Source organism: Kryptolebias marmoratus, linkage group LG8 (genome assembly GCF_001649575.2).
Source record: "Kryptolebias marmoratus isolate JLee-2015 linkage group LG8, ASM164957v2, whole genome shotgun sequence".
NCBI lineage: Eukaryota > Metazoa > Chordata > Actinopteri > Cyprinodontiformes > Rivulidae > Kryptolebias > Kryptolebias marmoratus.
In genome coordinates, this window is record NC_051437.1 from 18,061,287 (window position 1) to 18,081,770 (window position 20,484).

The 20,484-nt window shown below is 40.2% G+C and overlaps 2 protein-coding genes across 4 annotated transcripts; both read right to left on the bottom strand.

Annotated features, from left to right (window-relative positions):
- Positions 1 to 5,889: 5,889 nt before the first annotated feature.
- ssr4 (signal sequence receptor, delta) lies at positions 5,890 to 8,896 on the bottom strand. Its single transcript, XM_017430888.3, has 6 exons — positions 8,710 to 8,896; positions 8,405 to 8,523; positions 8,244 to 8,318; positions 7,468 to 7,557; positions 7,314 to 7,379; positions 5,890 to 6,328 (listed from the first exon to the last, which is right to left on the bottom strand). Exons 1-6 carry the CDS (start codon positions 8,879 to 8,881, stop codon positions 6,224 to 6,226), a joined length of 627 nt encoding a protein of 208 aa, XP_017286377.1. The 5' UTR covers positions 8,882 to 8,896; the 3' UTR covers positions 5,890 to 6,223.
- A 1,589-nt stretch (positions 8,897 to 10,485) lies between these two features.
- On the bottom strand, positions 10,486 to 20,484 carry LOC108244562 (rho GTPase-activating protein 4). Of its 3 annotated transcripts, none has more exons than XM_025009271.2 (22): positions 20,406 to 20,484; positions 18,611 to 18,700; positions 18,269 to 18,440; positions 18,016 to 18,178; positions 17,820 to 17,882; positions 17,607 to 17,735; positions 17,376 to 17,504; positions 17,072 to 17,293; positions 16,883 to 16,984; positions 15,228 to 15,407; positions 15,020 to 15,104; positions 14,766 to 14,793; positions 14,569 to 14,662; positions 14,410 to 14,470; positions 14,138 to 14,215; positions 13,908 to 14,036; positions 13,720 to 13,825; positions 12,788 to 13,015; positions 12,657 to 12,706; positions 12,366 to 12,585; positions 11,459 to 11,507; positions 10,486 to 11,213 (listed from the first exon to the last, which is right to left on the bottom strand). In XM_025009271.2, exons 1-22 carry the CDS (start codon positions 20,440 to 20,442, stop codon positions 11,040 to 11,042), a joined length of 2,589 nt encoding a protein of 862 aa, XP_024865039.1. In that variant the 5' UTR covers positions 20,443 to 20,484; the 3' UTR covers positions 10,486 to 11,039. The 3 variants fall into 3 exon arrangements, with proteins under 3 accessions (XP_024865039.1, XP_024865040.1, XP_024865041.1); XM_025009272.2 differs by having other exon boundaries at positions 12,366 to 12,564; positions 20,406 to 20,478; XM_025009273.2 differs by lacking the exon at positions 20,406 to 20,484 and adding an exon at positions 20,084 to 20,378.

Sequence of the window (20,484 nt, forward strand, 5' to 3'; positions counted from 1 at the left end):
GAAGCTAAAACAGCATGAGCGCCCCCTGTAGGCTGGCTACAGAATAGAATTTAAGCCGATGTAAACAAATCGAACAATTTTCTGATCAAAAAGATAAAAATACACCTCTGATAATGTTTTCCAGCATCTGACTGCTGCTGATTTGTGTGTGTGTGTGTGTGTGTGTGTGGGGGGGGGGGGTTCCCGGGGTTCCCGTCTTGCTGCTGTATATACAAATATAAAATGTTTTTATTCCTTTAGCTGTAGTTAGTTATTTTATACCTTGAAGAAACACCATGTGTGTTGGAGAGTTGGCAGGACTTTCAGTCTAGCATATTTAGTGAGCAGACTCTGGCTCCATAAATACAATATGACAGTGTTCCTAAACCAGAATGTAAGGAAGTGGAGACATTTTGTCCATGTCGATGGTTTGAACTCTTCATTTATTCACGATCTAATTATCATCATGAGTGAGTGAGTGAGTGAGTGAGTGAGAGGAACAGGTACCCAGAAAGCAATGCGCTCTCATGTCATGTAGCTATCCATTCCTTCTTAAACTGTATTTTTCCAAACTAAAGCTGTTCAAACATAGTATTAAAAAAATTGTAAAGTTTATGGGAAAATATTGTGGTTGCCAGAATTTTATTGTAAAAAAAATATTTAAAAAAATACAGCGACAATGTATGTATAGCAAAAAATGGTTTATTTTTTTGAAACTGTAAATTTCACAGCTGGGAACTGTTCTTTCTTTATGGCAGACAAACTAAAACATCTGAAATACCATAAATCTAATAACGGTCTTTCAGTATAAAAAGAAAAACACAGTGCAACTGTACAGCATTTCATGGTATTTATTTGAAACTTTTACAGTAATTTACTGGCAGCTTTGGTTTACAGACATCTTAAAAACTACGATCTTCAAATGTTGTGATATTAACTGTTCATAACCTTTCCACGGAACCTCACATCAAAATAACAAAACTATCCTTTTTTTAACAATCCACACAGGTCTTAACAGTACAGATAAAGCATCACAGAGCTTCAACAAGTTGTAAACTTTAACAGTAGAGTGAAAGAACTGCATTTATATTAAACTGCATATCTGTTTTATGAGTGGAAAGAGGGTCACATTAACAGTTAAATTAGTCCAAGTACAAACCAAGTGCCTGCGGGGGGAGTGAGATGTTTTTAGAGGATTATTCTTCAGATGAAGTTGTTCTTGGGCTGAGCAACCATCAGAGCAGGGATCATAAGATATGTTACATCACACCATGAGCCATTTATATACTGTATCTTCTTATTTATTGTTTTAGAGAATAATTTACACTCACACACACACACACACACACACACACACACACACACACATATATATATATATATATATATATATATATATATATATATATATGTCTTTCTTATCCTGCCTGACTTTACATTGCATTTCCATCTGTGTATAAAGTAATGTTTTATGCCCCTAACTGCATGTCAAACTAAATGTGATTTCTTTTATATATATTTATATATATATATACGTATATAAAAGTGTAACTAAATGAGCTACTGTAAAAACAGCAGATCTGAGAAATCTGAGTGCGAATGGAGATTAGAATTGAACATATTTTTGTCAAACTATCAGTTTCAGATTAGATGTTCCTGATAATAATGCTGTGTTTTGTTCAGTGCTGCTGAGCCAGTTTCAGCGCCTCCTCCCTGTTTCATCAGAGAGCCGTGCTCCGAGAGTGTTATGTGAGTCTGCAAGACAATACTGGGATGCTTTCAAGGTGTCTCTCTGGACTACTCGCCCAGGTCGAAAGGACAGGCCTCACCTTTTCCTCTGTGTGCCTGAAGTGTTTGGGCTTCCAGCACGCCACTGTGCGTTTGTTCCCCAGACACGAACCCCCCCCCGCTTTGATTCTCGGCCAAACAAAAGGTTACGGCAACAACCTCCCGCGTCTCACTTTGTTATATCAGGAAATGGATAAACTTCTCCCAAACCTTCTGAGCATTCATGTATTTATCCGTTCTCTGTCAGGAAGTTGGGAGGTCAGAGGATGATTGACCCAGCTTTTTCAAATTGATGGGAGGGGCCGAATATGCTGGATCAGTGCATTATGCCTTTGTGCAGCCATTAGAGGGAATTTAACAGTTTAATAATAAATATACTCTAATAGGTAAGAGAATTTCCTGACATGAACGCCTCCAAACATCACCTAAAAATAGACCCATCATTGCAATGTACTTCCTCTTGATTCTACCTTGTTTACTAAGAGTAGAAAGGACTCATAGTTGTTGCAGTTGAAACTGCAACCCTCATCACCCCTCCCCCTGTCATAGAATGACAGATGTTCTATACGGGAGGCCATAGCGTGTGGGTGTTTATGCTGAATGTCCTCATGTTCTTTGTTTTCTTACTGAAGCACGGTCAATGTCTGAAATGAAGGTTACCTCATCATTACAGGTGGACAGCATTTTCTGTCTGGCCTGTTTGCTGTGATGGGGTATGAAAATAAATATATGAGCACCCCACGCCCCCCTTCGGCTAGCTCGGCGGCTGCAAGGACAGAGAAGCGGGCCACCTTCCCTCTTCGGATGAGCCTGAGGTCGGCCAAGGAGTACAACCAGTGGCACTGAAGAATGACGGAGCCCCACAGCCTTGATCACAGTCTGTATAAATCAGGCCCGGAGCCACGAGCTTCACTATATAGAGCGATGTGTCTACACTGCTTAAGTCTGCAGACCTGACGACGGCTGCTGAGGCTGCTAAACTCATTCCAAGATGACAGGGAGGCAAATCTGTCCAACCAGCCAACTCCGATGTCAGTGCGGAGCGTTGAACTCTAAGACGGAGCAAAAGAAAAACAGTGACATGGCTGTGCCTCCTTTTCATCATTCTTCTATTATGATTCAACACAAAACTTTCACCTCCTAGTTTATGATACGCACATGTGTTCAAAATGGGGCCTTTTCTCTCAAAGCTGTTAGCTTTTATCACTCTCAGCCACCTTGTTTTCATTACGTGAAGCGTGCTTGGTTTTTTTTTTGGTTTTTACACCTCGACGAGCCTCCCTCCAGGTTTTTCTTCACGGTAAGAACAGGCATGTGGACTTGGGTCTGATAAAACTTTTTTTTATGGGAATTCATTCAACACACTCTTGCAGGATTTATATGCAGAGAAATGCTTGTTGTGATGCGTCTGCTCCTGTTTAACCTACACTTTTTTCCTAGCTGCGGGGCCAGCAGAGCTGTAACTCATACAAACAATGCCTGACCTTCTGGTGTTTAATGAAGGGTTTCTAATAAGATGAGCAAAATAGACACATTCCCCATATTTGGTTGTTTTTTGGACTGGAAATTAAATTAGCAGACAAAGCAGATTATAGTGTGTGCAAACAGGACTAAAAGAGAGAGATAATGAAGAAAAACACTTTAAAATGACTTTGAGTTTATTCTCTCCAAGCTGTTTATTTTATTCTATTTTTCAAAGGAGACACATCTAACACACCTGGGCGTCCATGAAACAACCAAAACAGAAACTTGCTGTAGGGAAGGAAATGGACGCCGCCCTCTTTTTTTTTTTTGATGATTGAGTTTGTTGGTCTGCTTTTCCAAAAAAACGGGAAGAATAACGAGCAGGAAAACTGATGCAGACTGCAGACAGAAAGTGTGACTCCATGTGAGAATCATTTGTGAGACGCCAGTTTCCACATTGCTGATTCCCACTAAGCTCATCAGTGTCTGCGCCTGGAGCTGGTGTTGCACACCTCCGTCAAAGCAGCTTTTCTTTGCTTCACAGCGCGCACACACACACACACACACACAAGCTGAGCTACTCATTCTTTCAACATATTGAGTATAAACAAAAATAATTGGATAGCATCACAAACATTTAGTGAATCTGCATAGAAATGACAAAGAAAACAGCACCTTCTGATTGCAGAATTTGCCTTAAGGCTTTAGGAAGCAAGGGTGCAGTGGGTGCTGCAGCAACTCCTGATAGATGTAGGAGGACATGAATGTCCAGATGCACAAATAAAACTATCTATAAAAAATATAACAAATATAGATATTTGATTAGGTTTCAATTTCAATATAATTTTGTATATATAGTACATAAAGTTGCACTGTTATTGCACATCTACGAGCAACATTGTGCAACTGTCTAAAACACAATTATATGCTTTCATACAGCTTTATCTTGTCGTCCATTTAGGCTGCCAGTGTCATTATTTGGCGTAACATTAGGTTTGCTCACAGCCACCCCCCCTCACTAAAACACATTCCCACGACTAGCTTCTTAAAATAATAGCTTCATGGTTTTTTTTCAGCTTGAAAATGACAAACCAGAGCTTCTGACATTTCTTTAAACTGACCTGCAAAGTAGGACAGACTCTTCTTAAAGGGGTAAAAAATAAAGTCTTATGTTAGTTGGAAAAAAAATAGAATTTCAGAAATCAATAAAACGTTCAATTGACATTGTATCACTCCTCTAATATTACTTATTCCACTGTCTTGATTAATAATTAAAAGATTAAATCACGTGCATACAGTGCCTTAAAGGCATCGTTTTACCAAATTGCAATCCTGTGGTTTGTGTTCAGTGACAGAAATATTGTAGATTATTTGTGTTTTTTGTAAATTAGAGCTTTAAAGATACATTTATTTTTAAAACATAGATTAACTATCTCTGCCAAAATAAATTGTGACTTCCTGTGCACCTATTTCTTCTGAAATGATGATTATCTTAAGATGCTTCAGTCTCCGTTCACCACTTTGTGGTCAGTGGAGTTATCCACCCAGAACTGAACCACAAAATAAAATTAAAAACAAAAAGAGGAAGAATCTCATTTCAGCAGTGATTTGCTGTTTTTTTTTTGACTTTTTGTTTGTTCAGTCCATTTACATCCCTCCATCCGCCTCTTCCTACAGACTACACGAAAGCATCTGGATTTAACATCTCCATTGTCCCGTTGCCAGCAGCCAAGACACGCTCACATTAAGGCTGCGTGTGATGACAAAGTCACTGGAAAAAAAAAAAAAGAAGAGAGGCAGACATCTGATAAACATCCTGCGTTCTTTTGTAGTACAGAGCATTTATGAGGAGGCCGTGTTCCTTGAAATGAATCTCTTCCAATCTGTCCCTCCAACCGGGGCGTTAGCTGCACGGAGCAGCTTGTATCGCTTCAATGAACTACATCACATCAGCTAAATTAGCTTTAGGTACTAATAACACAAAAGTTTTTTTAAAGTGCATTAGGCAGCAACAACTTAATCCTGTCAAACCTTTTCCTGACAGATGCTTCAAACAGCAGCACCGAGCTGCCACAGTGTGTCCAACTGGTGGCACTGCACAGGCGGGAGGCTCCACAGGCGCCGCGCTGAACCAAAACACTTAAATTTGCTGGTGTGTATCGTGAAATTAAAAGGCGGCGGGACATAAAGTGCTCTGGCGTTCCAAACACAAGTGTCCTTGACTTTGTTAAAATGCTGGTGAAGCAGTCCTGCTTCTCTGCTGACAAAAAGCAAAGTCGACACGTCAATCTGCAGCTCATTTACAACTTTCAAAGTCAAAGGGGTTTACATCAACAATGCCTTGGTTTTTTTTTTTTTTTTTTAACTTTGAAGACTTTTCTTTTAAACGGCAACTGTAATATTTTATGAAAATGTTTAAATTAATGGGGAGAGAAGAAAACAGCTCCTTCAAACAACTTTTCTTACGATGAGTCTGAGGAATATAAATCTGCTCAGAGGTGGTTACCCAAGCAGATTCATCGTCCAGAAAAAAGAAAATCAAAACAGCTTAAGTCATCTTACTTGAAATGTTGCTATGAATTAGGAGGCAGGGATTTTCTTTTTGTTCCTGTTGGAGAAAAAGGGTATTTATAGAGGAGCAGAACCAACACATTACACTGGAATTAGAACAAGCCATTTATTCAGCGTGGCACTCAGTTGGTATTCAAAAGTCCCACTCGGGCCAGCGTACCCACAAAAAAAGAGAAGAATCAAAGTCCTTTGTGCACTCACAGGATGACTTAATATGAAAATTTATAAAACTGGTTGCACACTCAATTAAAAAAAAAAAAAAAAGAAAAAAAAAGAAATCAGGCCACTTTGCTGTTTGCCCTTTAAAGCAGCAACATGTTGCTGGTTTCGCTGCTGCAACACTGGATGACGGATTGTTGGTCCAATCCACCAGAGCTCAGTCTTTAATGATCCGGTGGTGGAAGCATTGTTGTGGATCAGGTTATGCTTGGATGGTGTTCTTGGCAGTGAAGGCCAAGTAGTAGACTAAAATACCGATCAGGGCTGCCACCACTTCAGTTGAAACCCACGGGCCGCTCCACGCACCCTGGAACAAGAAGAGGGGAAAGATTGAAGGGATTTTATACACAAAGAGGATCAGACAAATTCTTCAAATGGCAAACACAGTAATTTGTTTTTGAGGATCTCGAGGATTAAAACAACATGGGCGGCTGTGGAAAATGGAACTCCCGAAATTCACAGTGAACAATCAGGTCCCCGTTATTGGAATTGCATTATTTAAACAAGCAGAGGGTTTTGGAAATTGAAAAGAAAAACATAAGAATTTGAAATGCTGAAAAAACATCTTAACATTTTTTTAAAGGCAGACATTAAAAATAAAGATCTACTAAGAGACTACAGAACTTCACCAAAATTTCCCCTTTTTATTTATTTTTTGTGATAGTGGAGGGGGGAATCTATAAACAAATAAATCAACTCCACTAAGGTCCTAAATAATACTAATAATAACACTCATGCACTTTAATGCTCTTGTTAATAATCTGTAAAGATTTATCTCAAGGGTAAAGTTATGACAGCTGTAAAACAAAAATTCACTTTTTCTGGGGTGACAAAGCCTAAAAAGGCAGTTTTGCTAAGTGAATAACAGTTTAAGCTCCATCTTTACACTGTTAGTGAACACGGTCCAATAACCTACATTTATAATGTCTAAACACTTATCAGGAAAAAAAAAAAAATCTATAACATTCAGTCATGATAAATTCATCTCTGACTTGGACTGTTTTTGATCCTATAATGAACAGAAAACCAAACTTTGGCTCTTGTTTTAGATTAAACTAACTACTAAAGATGATATCTGTCTCTTCAGCTCATAAATACTTTCTGCCTTTAAATATAAAAAGAACTGTAAGACTGAAAGAAGAGGCTACAGTCTAAGCGATGGTGCCATGTTCTGTAAAGCTGTGGATTTATTTCACACATTTAAAAACACACAAGCTACTGAGTGACACTGATGCCAAACAAACTCATTTTGTGCCTTGATTAAGACTTCAGTCAGTTCCTGGAAGACTCACCCTGTGGTCAATGTTGACAGAGAAGAGAGGCTGAATGGCGTTCACATCTTCATTGTTCCTCTGAGCCTGGAATAAAATCATTAAAGCACATTTCATTAAAAAGACACCAGGTTTTTATCAAGTCTCAGCTGAGCCATGAGTACTCAAAACAAACCTTGCGCAGGACACTGTAGGACTCCTCGTCGAAGAATTTCACCTGATAGGTTCCAGAGGCGGCTTGTTTGTGAGGAAGACTCCAGGACACCTGAAAGAGGAACACTTATGTTATCAACAACTGATTCGAAGCTTTTTAACTTGCCAGCCATCATTAGTTCAACAATAAGAGAAATTTGCTTTTAACTCCATCTAGCTGCTAAATGTCAGTCTGAGGCCAAAAGAAGCATAATATCTCATAAATCTTAGGTTTTGGTGGTGCTTCTTGACAGTGCTTTCCTATCAATTTCTCCTTTTGTTTTTTGGCATCACTTGTTGTCACTCAGCAAACTTCCTGACGTGTCTCATCAACAAAATCTCAGTTCGCTACTTCTTCTATGCTCTGCTGGGAGCTGGAAGGATGCTCCAACCACTTCCTGCAGAGGGTTTATAACTGAGGTCAGCCACACAAAATTCACTGTGGGACTATTTTAGGATTACTGTGTTACTCCAAACGCTGCTATTGGAGTCCATCTGTGGAGCAAGAGACACTAGGAGGCAGCTGAATAATGCTGAGGATCACCACAACAACAACATGAAGTGTATGTAGGTAGGGGAACATGCAGGTAGAAGGATGGCTCGTTCTGTAGCTGCACTAAAGTGAACTCCTATGTAAGCACAGAAATTGTTTCAATACTTGTGGCTTAAAAACTGATTATTTGTTGAACATCAAGGCTAAATATCTATTGTTTACAGTGATTTACCACACATAAAACCACTAAAGTGATGAACTCGTACCTGGTATTTGCCCACATCCTGACCCCTGGTTACAGGGAACTGTCTTCCATTGACATCAGCATACAGAGTCACACTCTGGAGGGGGACAGGGGACAGATCATCACTGCAGCGTCAGTAAGAGCTCGCGCTGGCTTTCTGACGTGCTGGAGGTGGACAGTTACCTGGGCTCCGTTGGCACAGGTCAGGCTGAGCTCAACGATGAAGACGGACTCCGAGGAGATGACGGCGTCAGAGGTGGTGTAGGCTGACGGAGTGATGACTGGATCCGTGCAGCTCTCTCCTGGAATAATGCAGACTTTAGACTACCTATAATCTGCGACATTGTCGCGTCATCTAAACCGTTTCAGTACCGACCACACGCTTCACCGAGACTTGGAACAAACCAGTATAATTTGCTGTAACTTAGCTAGCTAGCAAGCTAACCGAACCGAACAGACCTCCTCCGCCGGTTCTCCGAACACCTTACCCGAGCAGGCGACCAGCAGCAGCGTCAGGAAGGCAGCGACCCGGATTATCATGGTGTCTGGTACGCTTCGTTTTGTTCCTGAGCTTAGTTCGTTGAAGCGCGGAGCGACTTTCACGTTGACTGAATGAAAGGAAGTCCACCTCAGCGTAGGGCTACCGACAGCATTGCGCATGCGCTGCGATGACGTGGACTGAAGCGCCGCACAGGATTCTGGGAAACTAGAGTGTAGACACGTCAGCCAAAAGGAAAACAGAGCAGATTGATTCTCCGTCAGATACTTTACTTTGTTTGTTGATGTATTTAATTATTTTTTCAAATCTTTTTAAGATAATATATGTATATATTTGTGCAAGAGTCACGAGTCAGCCCTAATTTCTTACATTTTACTTCCATGCAGTAATCTTTTAAAGAGGGTCATGCATGATGATTGCTCCTTTTATAAGGAGAAGAAATTGATCTGAGTGAAAGAACTTTATTCACAGAAAAAAATAAAATAAAGCAGGCAGATTGATGCTGAATCCACAAATCAGATGTAGTAGAAGGGGGGGAGATGACATGAAAGGCAAAACAGGTGGATATTCCATAAACTGAGGGCTCAAACTGAAATATATATGAGAAGCTTGGACATTTAAGTAAAATCATTTGAGTGGAATCACTGAAAGAGGAGCCAGCTGAGGGTTACACTACAGATCAAATGGTAATAGTAGTAACGATCAAATAGTTTGGAAACAGAAATTATGTATCCTCAAGAAAACAAGTTCCACAAGAATACTAGATCCTTTCCTGTTTTTAATGACCAAGTCAAAAATCTGTTCTTCATCCAACAAACAGTTATTGCAAAGAAACAGACACCACAGAGTCAAAGATGTTCAAATGAGCTAAAATGAATAAACTGATGAGCAGGACCGATTAAAAAAACACCTTGAACACTTTTTAGTTGCTCTTGTTTCCACACAAGGAGATTACAATAAGGTCTGGAAATAGAATAAATAATTTGTGTATTTATTGTCCTTCTTATAAAGTAGTTGTTGCACATTTGGTTGCACTAGTTAGCTTTGATGGACTGGAGCAGCCAAGATATATCTCATACTGTATGTAAGAATTTCACTTTCTGTTATGTGCTTTTCACCATTATTGCATCATTTAATTACCGTATATTTTTCTGTATTTATTAATTGTTATACGTTCCCTGCTAAGGGACTATGAATAAAAACGAGCAACCCTGCTAACTTGGGCATATTTACATCTGTATTTATTTCTGGTGTTCATTAATGTGCTCCTCAAACTGGTTGTATACGCTTTCTAGTAAAACCCTTTTTCGCCATCTAGTGGCACTTTAGCCCAACTAGTCGGAGCAGAAGTCACACTAGCAGCCCCAAAGTCCTAACAAGTCTGCTTTTTAACTCACTAATGGAGCACTGGACCAAACTAGTCAATGACTGTCGTAAAAGTTACCTAGTCAGCATCAAACATCCTTAAATATTAACTAGTCAACACAAATTATGCTGACTAATCTTTCAAAACATCAAGTATCTTATGCTGTAGGTGACAACAGCAGAATAAAACTTCTGAAATTCTGGTTTTGGCATCTCCTTAAGATCAACAGTTCCCTCATTTGGCTCCTTAAAAAAAAAAAAAAATTCTGGAGGTGTCTCTGTCAAGTTGAAGACAACTTCAATAAAAGCCTGAAATACATTTTTAAGGAGTTTTGTCGAACATTGCAACAGTTATAAAAGGTAGTGTACAAATGAAGATTTCCCTGTACTTTAAATAAAATCTGAGAAAATGAGAAAATTATTTATTATTATTATTATTATTATTAATAATATGCATGTACAGACAAATTGCAATGTGAAACAAGTAAAAACAATTTACATAACTCTCTTACAGAATTCACAGCATTCTTTAAGTTTTTTTCCATCTTATTTTGAAAGTCTGTATTTAATCATTAAAAAACAAAAGAAAATCACTGAAAAGAAAAAGGAAAACTGTCCTAAACTCGGAGCAGCGGAACACCAAAACAGACGCAGTCACACAGCAGCGCACTCTCATTTCACAGACATGCTTTTCAAGTAATTCACAGATTTCATTTCTTCCTGCAGGTCTGCAGTCACTCCAGGGATTTACTGTAAAAAAACTCATGTCTCAGAGGGATTCTGAAGAAGGAACCACTCAGATGAAATAATCCTAAACCAGTGGTGGGAGAAGGGACTATGGGTCAGCAGGCTTCAGTTTTCCAGGCTCTGAAGTGTTGAAAGCTGCTGTCAGAGCTGCTCAGACTGCCCTCAGATTTCCTCAACATGGCCTCTCTCCCTCTCATGTGGGTCCTCTCAGTCCAGCGGGTCGGCTGCCCTAAAAAGCCCGACCCCTCTCCCCCTCCGGCCCTCTCGCTTCCCCTTTTTCTGCTGGGCTTGGGCAGAAGGTGCCGAGGAAGAGGAGGGCTCCTGCAGAGGCTGTCGTAGCAGAAGCTCCTTGAAGACCGACTGCATCTGGCGACAGACGTCCTTCAGTGTGACAGAGACAGGTGTGGTGAGAGGAAAACAAGAGGTCAAATTCAAACTGAACTGTGGCTTATAATTGTAAAAGCTACAACGTTATCATTATATAATGATGAGTTCAATAAAAAAGTCTTTATAATATATTTGAACCCTTATCCAAGCAGTTGATCCTTTTTTTTAAAACACTTATTACAACTAGAAACTTCATCTAAAGAGCAGAGTTATAAACTTGTCCACTTGTTTAAACTTACCTTGTCCACTTGAACACTGACGTCCTCCGAGGATGAATGTTCCTGAAATCTGCAAAAAAATAAAATAAATCAGAATTTACATTCATCTTTTAAATTTACTCAAGACTGAAAATGAAAAATGCAGACCCTCAAACAGCTCTGTAAATGTTTTGCAAGTAAACGGTAAAAAAACAAAAAAATCTTTAATGTACTTATTACATTTTGAAATAAATTAGATTTCAAAATTCAAATTGTTTTTAAATCAATGCCCATATTTACACATACTGTAAATATGTTTAATTATAATTTTTTTCCATTCCTTTTCTTCTTTTGTTTTACATCAGCTTATTTTTATTTCCCCTTCATATTTTTATTCTGTCCCTGCCCTCACACTTTTCTTTTTACATGTTTCCTTTTTCCAATTTTGTGCATTTTTGGTTCATTATGCAAATAGGGCCTGTCAGTATGTTGCAATAGTAAATTTTTTTCAAGCTGGTTGATGAACTTTGGACTGCCTTAGAGAGCCTCGCTCAGCGTTTGAGGCCACTGAAGAAAAAAAAACAAAAAATCCATGAATGACCAACTCTGAAGGACTGTTTTTATTTATTTATTTTTTGTAATAAAGCAGAAATGCATGATGACATCTAAAAAGGGAAACATGAGAACGTTTGGAGAAATCTTGCTAAAGCTAAAGCCAAAAGAAAAATGTGAATATTTATAGGGTAAAATGCAAAGCAGACTTTCCATTCAGGAAAAAACAAAAAAACAAATCCATTTAAAACTAACCTTAAAGTAAAAAGACCAAATTCAAAAGGCAATAGAGAAGAGAATTAGGAAATCACAATTTTAACTTAAAATATTTCATACAATTTCTCATTTTTTACTGTGAATATTTTAAATTTGAACCATTTCTGCATTCTGTACTCACTCTTTGCGCATGTAGTTCGGAGACAGTGGTCTCCTCTGCATGATTAGTGGTCCAACTGGTATCTGAAGAGACATCCTTCCAGCTGAGGGCAAGCCGCCGCCTGCTGGTGTCTTACTGTGATCGATGGAGCCGCTGCTGTTGGCTCGGGGACGATCTGACTTCATCTGACCATTCTCAGCTGAGGATCCGGTTTCCAAATCTACAGCGAAACAAATTCTATCTGCATTCAAAAAAAGTTTTGTTTTTTCTCTTTGTTGTTGTTGAAGAACCAAAAACTGCATATAATCTCACCATCTTTGCAATAGGTGTACTCTGCTTCCCCTTCCTCAATAATAGCCTCACTGCATGAGAACACACATGTATTTATGTCACAATACTTCATGTAGGTATTTCTGTCTGCGAGGTCAAACATTTTAACCTACCAGTCATCCTGCTCGAGCGTCATGCACTTCTCATACACTGGCCCCTGTACTTCACTCTGACTGGGGAAGATGCTTTCGTGCTGGAGGAGGATGCTCTTCACCAGAGCGTTGATCAGGGGCTGCAGGGCCACGACGTCGTCGTCCTGCTTCCCCCTCACCAGGCTGGGGCCGAAGCACACGGCCACGTTGTAAGGCTGCATCATGTTCTCGTCACTGTACTGAGTCACACTGAAGGAGGGAAAAGGATTGAAAGAGATGACAGACAAACAATGAAAGTTTTTACACTCGCTCTTTGACCCTCTAACTCTGCAGGCAAGTCTCACAGCTTATACAGATCTTGTAGAAAGCCAAAAGTCTGGGATTTGTTGACTGCCCTGTTTGTACTTATGCAATTTTGTGTTCTATCAAATGATAATTTTTTTACTTTCAGAACTTTAAATCTGTTCTTCCCTCCAATGCTGAAACTTCAGCACAGCAGCACATCTGATCATTCCCTGTTCTGATACCAGTGAGCTGTTCTGTCAAAGATAACTTCAGTCACTGCAGCCCCAAAAACTGCACTTTGAGTCTGGAAAGATTTGCTTCTGACTTTTCAATAAGGAGTCCTTTTTATGCAGATGTTTCCTCACAGAACAGTGGATCACTACTACGAAAGAATTTGTGAAATACTCATGAAGGCCTTTTGCAGGAAAAGGGGGTTTGCCAAATTTAGATTCTCTAGCAGTTCATTGGTCTTCCAGGTCTTGATGTGGTGAACACGCTTCCTGTTTACTGTTAAAATAGTTTCCTATAATCACTTTGCTGTTGCCCAACTACCTAACTTCAAAAAAAAAAAAAAAAAAAATTGTATAAAGTTGTTTAATCTGCAGCACTTGGCTTTTTCTCCCAGTGACATGTTGTCTTGTACAAAAACGACACGTGACAGTACTCACTGATGAAGGAATGCAAAGAGGTATCTCATGACAACAATCACGGGCTTGGGGTAGGAAGAAACAATCGTCCTGAGCTGAGCTGCTCGTTCCGCTTCGTTCATTATTTCTGAGGAAAAGGGATTAAAAAAAATGAGCTGTTGCTGCACAAAACTCCTCCCATCTTCACACACACACCAACACACACTTACGGGAAGACTCCAGGAGCTGACTGGTGCTGTCGCTGGGAAAGAGCGGATTCTCCAGACATCTGAAGTAAAGCTTCAAGACTCCAGCAACAGAATCCAGATCGTATTTGCGCTCAGCCAGGGGGTCCTCACCTGCAGGGAAACCAACGGCACACTGCCCCACATTATTAATGCTCTACAGCGAGCAAAGCTTTGCGTACAGACTTTTCAAATACACACACAAACAGGCCTACCTCGCTCAAAGGCATCCCTCAGGTTATTAACCTCCACTTGAGAACCTGGCACTCGAAAAATCCCTTCATGGTGGAGACCTGGTGGGCAGACATATTATTATAACTCCTCCAAAGTGGAGGAGAACTTATCAATAGCCAAAAATGTGCAGAGATCCTCCTTTTTCCTAATGCATCCTACTAAAGAAACTCTTCAATATGAAAACAATCAGCTATCAAAGTAAATATAAACAATAATTTATTGCTTTACTACTTGTTTAATCTTGAATACTAACCATAAAGGTTGATAAAGCGAATGCAACTCTCCACCACAATTGGAATCTGCTGCCCCGATGCCTAAATGAAAGCAAATTCAGTGATAAAGTTCACAGATTCAGGAGATTCTTTGTCTCTGGTTAAAAGTGAGAAGATGATGAAATGACACGTTTCTGTACCTTAATGAAGGACAGCATGTCTCCGCTAAAAAGTTTGTGGTTGTGCAACAAACTGGCGCTCGACGGATTCTTTCTTATTCGCAGAGACCTCTGTCTGAAGAATACACACAGTATTAAAAAAAACAGAAATGCTCATGTCATTGTCTGTCTAAAATTAAAAAATGATTCAGAATGTTTAAAAACTGGGTTCATAATACCTGGGCTGACCGGTATTTGAAGCTTGAGCTGAAAGAAAATTAAAAAAAAAAAAAAAAAAAGTTAAACAAAGCATGACTGAAAACAATCCAGTCCAAAGAATTGTATGATTATGCAAAAATAGAAAAAAAAAGGGGGGGAACAACATTGTCCTGTGAAATAATAGCCCTCAGTATTGCTGACTGTATCTCAATGACACTTTGTGTCAGCACTCTGTTTTGTCATACAGTAATGTGACAAAATGCAGAAGTGAAACCTTTTTCCACTGCCTCTTTAAGCAGGTCATGTTTGGCTTGGAGCTTCGACACCAGCGAGCTGCCAACAAGATATTCTTTAACTTTCTGCAACACAAAAATCACAAACACACAGTCACGTTTCCACACTGCCACCATGAGTGTCGGCCCGCACCGTAAAAACAGTGAAATGTTGCAGTTTTTTATTTAAAAACAACAACTGAGGCTTACAGTGAGGTAGAGGTTTTCTATTTCCTGCAGGTTGGCCCTGCGTCGGGCCACACTGGGCCGGACGGTCAGATTTTCGGTGCTGCCCCCCTGAAACAGACCAGCACCACCGCCGGCCTCCAGATCATCGTCACCGATCCCTTCCAGCAGGGAGGACTGGGATGTCGACATGCTCTTACACGCCTGCATGACAGTCGGGAGGAAAGCAGCAACAGTGAAGGGACGTGCTGTCAAACTTGGAACATGAAGAGTCAGGTGAATTAAATACAAGTAAAAAAAAATACAGTTTTGTGCAAAACATCGACCGAATATAAAAAGACAGAATGGTTCCTTTTTGGTTTTACCTTAAAAAGAGCTTTTTTTTTTAGCCTCCCCACCCCCTCTTTATTCACTGAGTTTTAAAGTTTTTGTTCGTCCAAAAGTTCTGCAAAAAAGCAAACCTCAAAAGGCCAAATTACGCATGTTCTTCTCTCCAGCCGAAAACACTTCCCCTAAACTGGCTGAATTTGCAGTTAAAGCGGTTCTTCCTCAGCTAAAACTTATCATAAAACATTTACATGCAGCCTTCTTCCTCTGTGTGAATCTTTACAGGCTACATGATACTTATGTAATTAATCTGTTAGGGAATTTGATGCATCTTTTTGATTTGTACCCTTAAATTATTCTGAGTTTATGGTTTTGAAGAACTGTTATTATCATTAAAGCTGCAGCTTTTCAATACCAAGGTGAGTGACTGATTTCATCACAGTAAATGTGTTACACAAGCCGAGCAACTTAAACTGGGTTCAGAATATAGAAAGTTCAGTAGAGTGACTCTGTTATGGAAGATTATGATGTAAAATATATACATTTTCTTTCCTGTCTCAGGGTTAAGAGTTTGAAAAAAGAAAGATTTATTTATTCTTTCTTTTTAGTCAAGCTGGTTTGATTCTTGAGTTCCTGATATTCTCACCCTGAACTCAACTTCAGAAACAACAGTCTCACCTGAATTTGGATGTTTTTAAAAAATAATGTTTTAATGCAGTGATGTTTTATATGCATTTGATTTTGTTTGCCTTTGACTTCAACTCCTTAAAATTTCAATAACTCAAATTCAATGTTTTTTTTATTTATTTTTTAATGCCAAAAAATGGCTTTTTCTTTTTTTTCCCCCTCTTGTTAATTTTTTTTAAATTTTGGTTTGTTTCAACATCTCAAATTTGCCGTCAGAAACTCAATTTGTCGATTATGGATTGGGTCGAACAACATCCTGCTCCTTTTGTTGAATCAGATCAGTCATCAGAAACACTAAATGTGGCTTACTAAAACATGGACAAGTTTAACTCGAAGGCAAATAAATGAATAAAAATCAAAAAATGTTACTCCGTACTGTACGGTCAATGCATACAATGTTTTGGCGTTTTTACTTTAATGTTTTTTAAAGTTTTAAATCTGGTGAGACTGATTTGCTTCCATTGGAAAAAAAAATAGTCAACTGACAAAACTATCCCAGGTTGTAACTAACATGATGACTTAAAATTTTCCCCAACTCTTTTTTCAGTTTTGAAACAATTTCCATTTACTTTAATGAAATGAGATTAACTGAACCTTATTTGTTGGATCTGTAAACAGGAATCTTGAACTCATGGAGGTGTTAATCAGTGCGAGGAGCTCTTTACCTCTTCAGTTTCCTGTGTGACGGATTTCAGTCGGGTTTGTATCTGTTTGAATCGAGTCTCCATCTCACACTTCATTTCACAGTCTGCACTGACTTCAGAAATCTGAGAGACACAATGAAACCTTGAGCTGTGCTGCTCCACGAATCTATTTACTTGCATGCAGATTACTGATTTTAAAAACACACACACCTGGTCCCCTTCATGAGGCTGATAGGGGAACCGAAGGGGCATGGAGAAGGCGTTGTAGTTCTCCTGCAGGAGCGTGTCTCTGTCTCGGCTCTGGTCCAGCCCAGATACGGCCTCCTGGAGTTGCTGCAGACCCAAGCTCAAGTTCTGCTGGGCCCGCAGCCGCCGAGACAGGTAGGCCTGCATGACCCGGCCCATGGAGAGGTGGTACCCCACATCTGCACACTGAGGGAGAAAACATCATTTCAGACACCACCTGGAGCTGCATCATGTTAAAAGGTCAAGGGTTCAAGCTGGAGGAGCTCACATCGATGAGAGTCGTGATGTCCTGGAGGAAGTACTTGTTCACGGAAGAATTGGCTGCAGCCAGGTTCAGCAGGTAGTCGTTTCTGGACTTGCTGCACTTCAGCTGGATCTCTTGACATTTTACTTGTCTCTTTGGAATGGAAACATCAGTATGAAATCAAATAACCACAAAAAAAAAAAAAAAAAACGAACACGCAGAGACCTGGCGCTTCAGAAACATCGTTTCATTTACTTTTTCTATCAACCTCCCCAGTTTCCTAGCAGCACTCTGCTTTTGCTTTTCCTCCTGCTTCTCCGCCTCCCTCAGCTTCCCCTCGGCACACACAAAGTCTGAGTGGTACTGGTAGTACGTCCGCCAGGCCTGCACACAGACAAACAGATCTCCTTTTTTTGCATATCTTTAGAAAATGGGAGATGTTTTGGGTTTTTGCGGTTTATCTCTCACAGTCTGCAGCTCGGTGGCAACCTTGAGTAGTCCATCTTGTAGCTGAGCACAGATGTCTTTACTCTGGAAACAGATTGTAGAGACAAAATATCACAGATGGCACAACACGGAGGGAACACGGTGAGCTTTCAATGGCAAACTAACTACTCTAAAGTGAAGCCTTGTTTTGCAGGTTGGTTGGTATTTACTGTAGTACCTTTTTAGCGAGGCGTTGAGTGTACTCCAGACAGTGTACGATGGGCTGGATGAGGAGGTTGCTGCAACTTTCACTAAGTCCATTGTGGTCCTTACTTTCCTGTCGGGTTTGGGACAGCAGAGCCACCCAAACTTGGGACACAGAGTGAGTACTGGGGTCCTTCCTGAGCACAGAAATACACATGGAGGAGAAACAAAGATTACTAGACAGTTGGCCCCAAACAAATCAGCCTTGCATGCTGGAATCCCCTTACCTTTTAATCCTCAAAGTGAACCTTTCGGCAAGTTTCTCCAGGGAGCGAGCGTACTCGCTCTCAATCTCCCCCCGTCGCCGCAGGTAGTCGGTCATGTCTTGCAGCTGCTGAGTCTTCTGCTCAAGTTGCAAATCTAACACCTTTAGTTGATCTACAAGCTGGCAACGAACCTCTGAAAGATGAAGAGGAAGGGGAGACAGAACAGCTGTCAGAACCCTCCTGACTCAACCTGAAAGTCTTCGTTCTTGGTGAGAAACAAAATTTCACAAGTTTGTTTTCCTACAGAAGCACACGTCCATGTGGTGAAAAGGGAGAGAGCGACAGAAAGGCAAAGAGAAGTACCTTTTATCTGCGTGTCGTAGTCCAGCGTGCCAACCCTCTCCTTCCTCAGCTTTACGTGGGAACTCATCGTTGCTCCAACAGGATTGAATTCTGCGGCGTAAATCACAATAGAAAATATGAGTTTTGACAATGTTTTATTATTTTTTTGTATCTGCTATGCAAACAGCTGTGTTGGTTTCGCTGGGCAGAGTCTATAACAACAGAAGTCAAAGTCTGTGACCTAGTGCTGCACACTTCTTCAAACTGTCACAAACTTCAACCAACCACACCAACTTCCTCCTGCCACATAACACAAAGCACAAACAGCTCGTTCATTTTACTGCAACACATCTCCTCAAACTGGCCACCCTCCGCCGTGCTCCACACAAACCAGAAAAGCAGCTGGCATGCTTCGCCTGCAGCACCAGTCATGCTGCAGAGCTGCAACAACGTGGTGAAAATAGCTCTCACAACATCTTAGCTGCCCTAAAAATAGGTTTGAACCAAGAGGCACAAAACTCTCTGCGGGGATGTTTGCTGTAAAAGATAACAGGTGGTTTTTACCAATGACACTCAAGTTTACTGAAAGTCGCAGAGAACACCGGAAGGTTTGACTCTCTGCTGTAGATATGCGTCTCTAATCAGACAGCTGAATACTTTAAAAAGGTAAATTACAACCCAGGGTAAGTTGTACTTTGACTTGGCGTTTCAGAGATTACAATGATCAGGCCTCTGAGAAAGAAATATGAGACACTTTTGGTTTTAGTGGTTTGCCGCCATCTGATATTTGATAAAGAAATGAGAAAATAGTATGCTTTTTAAATATGTGGTACTTTAACAAACCGGTGACTTAGTCGCTCAGGTGAGATATGCTTCTTCTAAATGAAAAAGAATCAGTAAGGGAAGAGTAGGGGGTTTTCTTACTGTATCATGAAAATGTAAAAGCCTCAATTGCCCCCACAATGCTTTCTGTATGTCTTGACTTCCTCTTTTTTTTTTTTGGTCAAAAGGCAAACATCCCTCATCAGCATTCTCTTCATCTTAAATGTCCTCTTTTTGAGTTTTTCAGTGGAGACATTAACTGACCTGCTCAAAAATGACCTGCGCTTTTGAGCAAATCCAAAAACTCCCTCATCCAGCGAGGGGTGGGGGAGAAAGACAGAGTCTCATTTTTTTTAATTTTCCAGCACATGTCATGCTTTTCCATTAGACCTCTCATGCTTTCACTGTGCGATCACCACCACCAGTCTGCTGCAATATTTCATCAGGGATCATCTTAACCCTAATGCCACTGTGGCTAAACTAGTTATGGCTACGTCCGTACAGTCAGAGATTTCAGCTCTTATTGATTCCTAGCTGAAATAATCAAGCAGAGAGATTGCCAACAGGATGCATATTTGTATTAAATAGAAACCATTCATTCTGCTTTGGCTGTACAAAGATGAATAAAGGCTTAGAACAGCAAGGAAGGAGGAAAAAAAAAAGCTGTATTACCTTATGAAGAAATGTGCAGACTAGCCTCTTCTCCTGACTCGGGCAACTAAATGATGCCAGTTAACAGCACAGTAAACTGAATGGTTTCACCTCCCCCTCACATTGGACATGGATGGATGTGGGTGGAGTAGAACTCATCTCTGTGACTCTCTCTCTCTCTCTCACTCTCACTCACACACACACACACGCACGCACGCACGCACACACACAGACTTGCTGTTTCGCTGCTCTCTTTCTCACCCCTCATCTCTCTTACACAAACAGTTTGAGGCTTCGGTGTGTGATTGTGCAAGTGTGACGAGCAGGAAAAAAAAAAAAAAACCTTTCAGAGTCAGGCCCTTCCTCTCTTTCTTTTTCATGCTGCCTCTTGAACTCCACAGCAGATTTTCACTCCAATCATA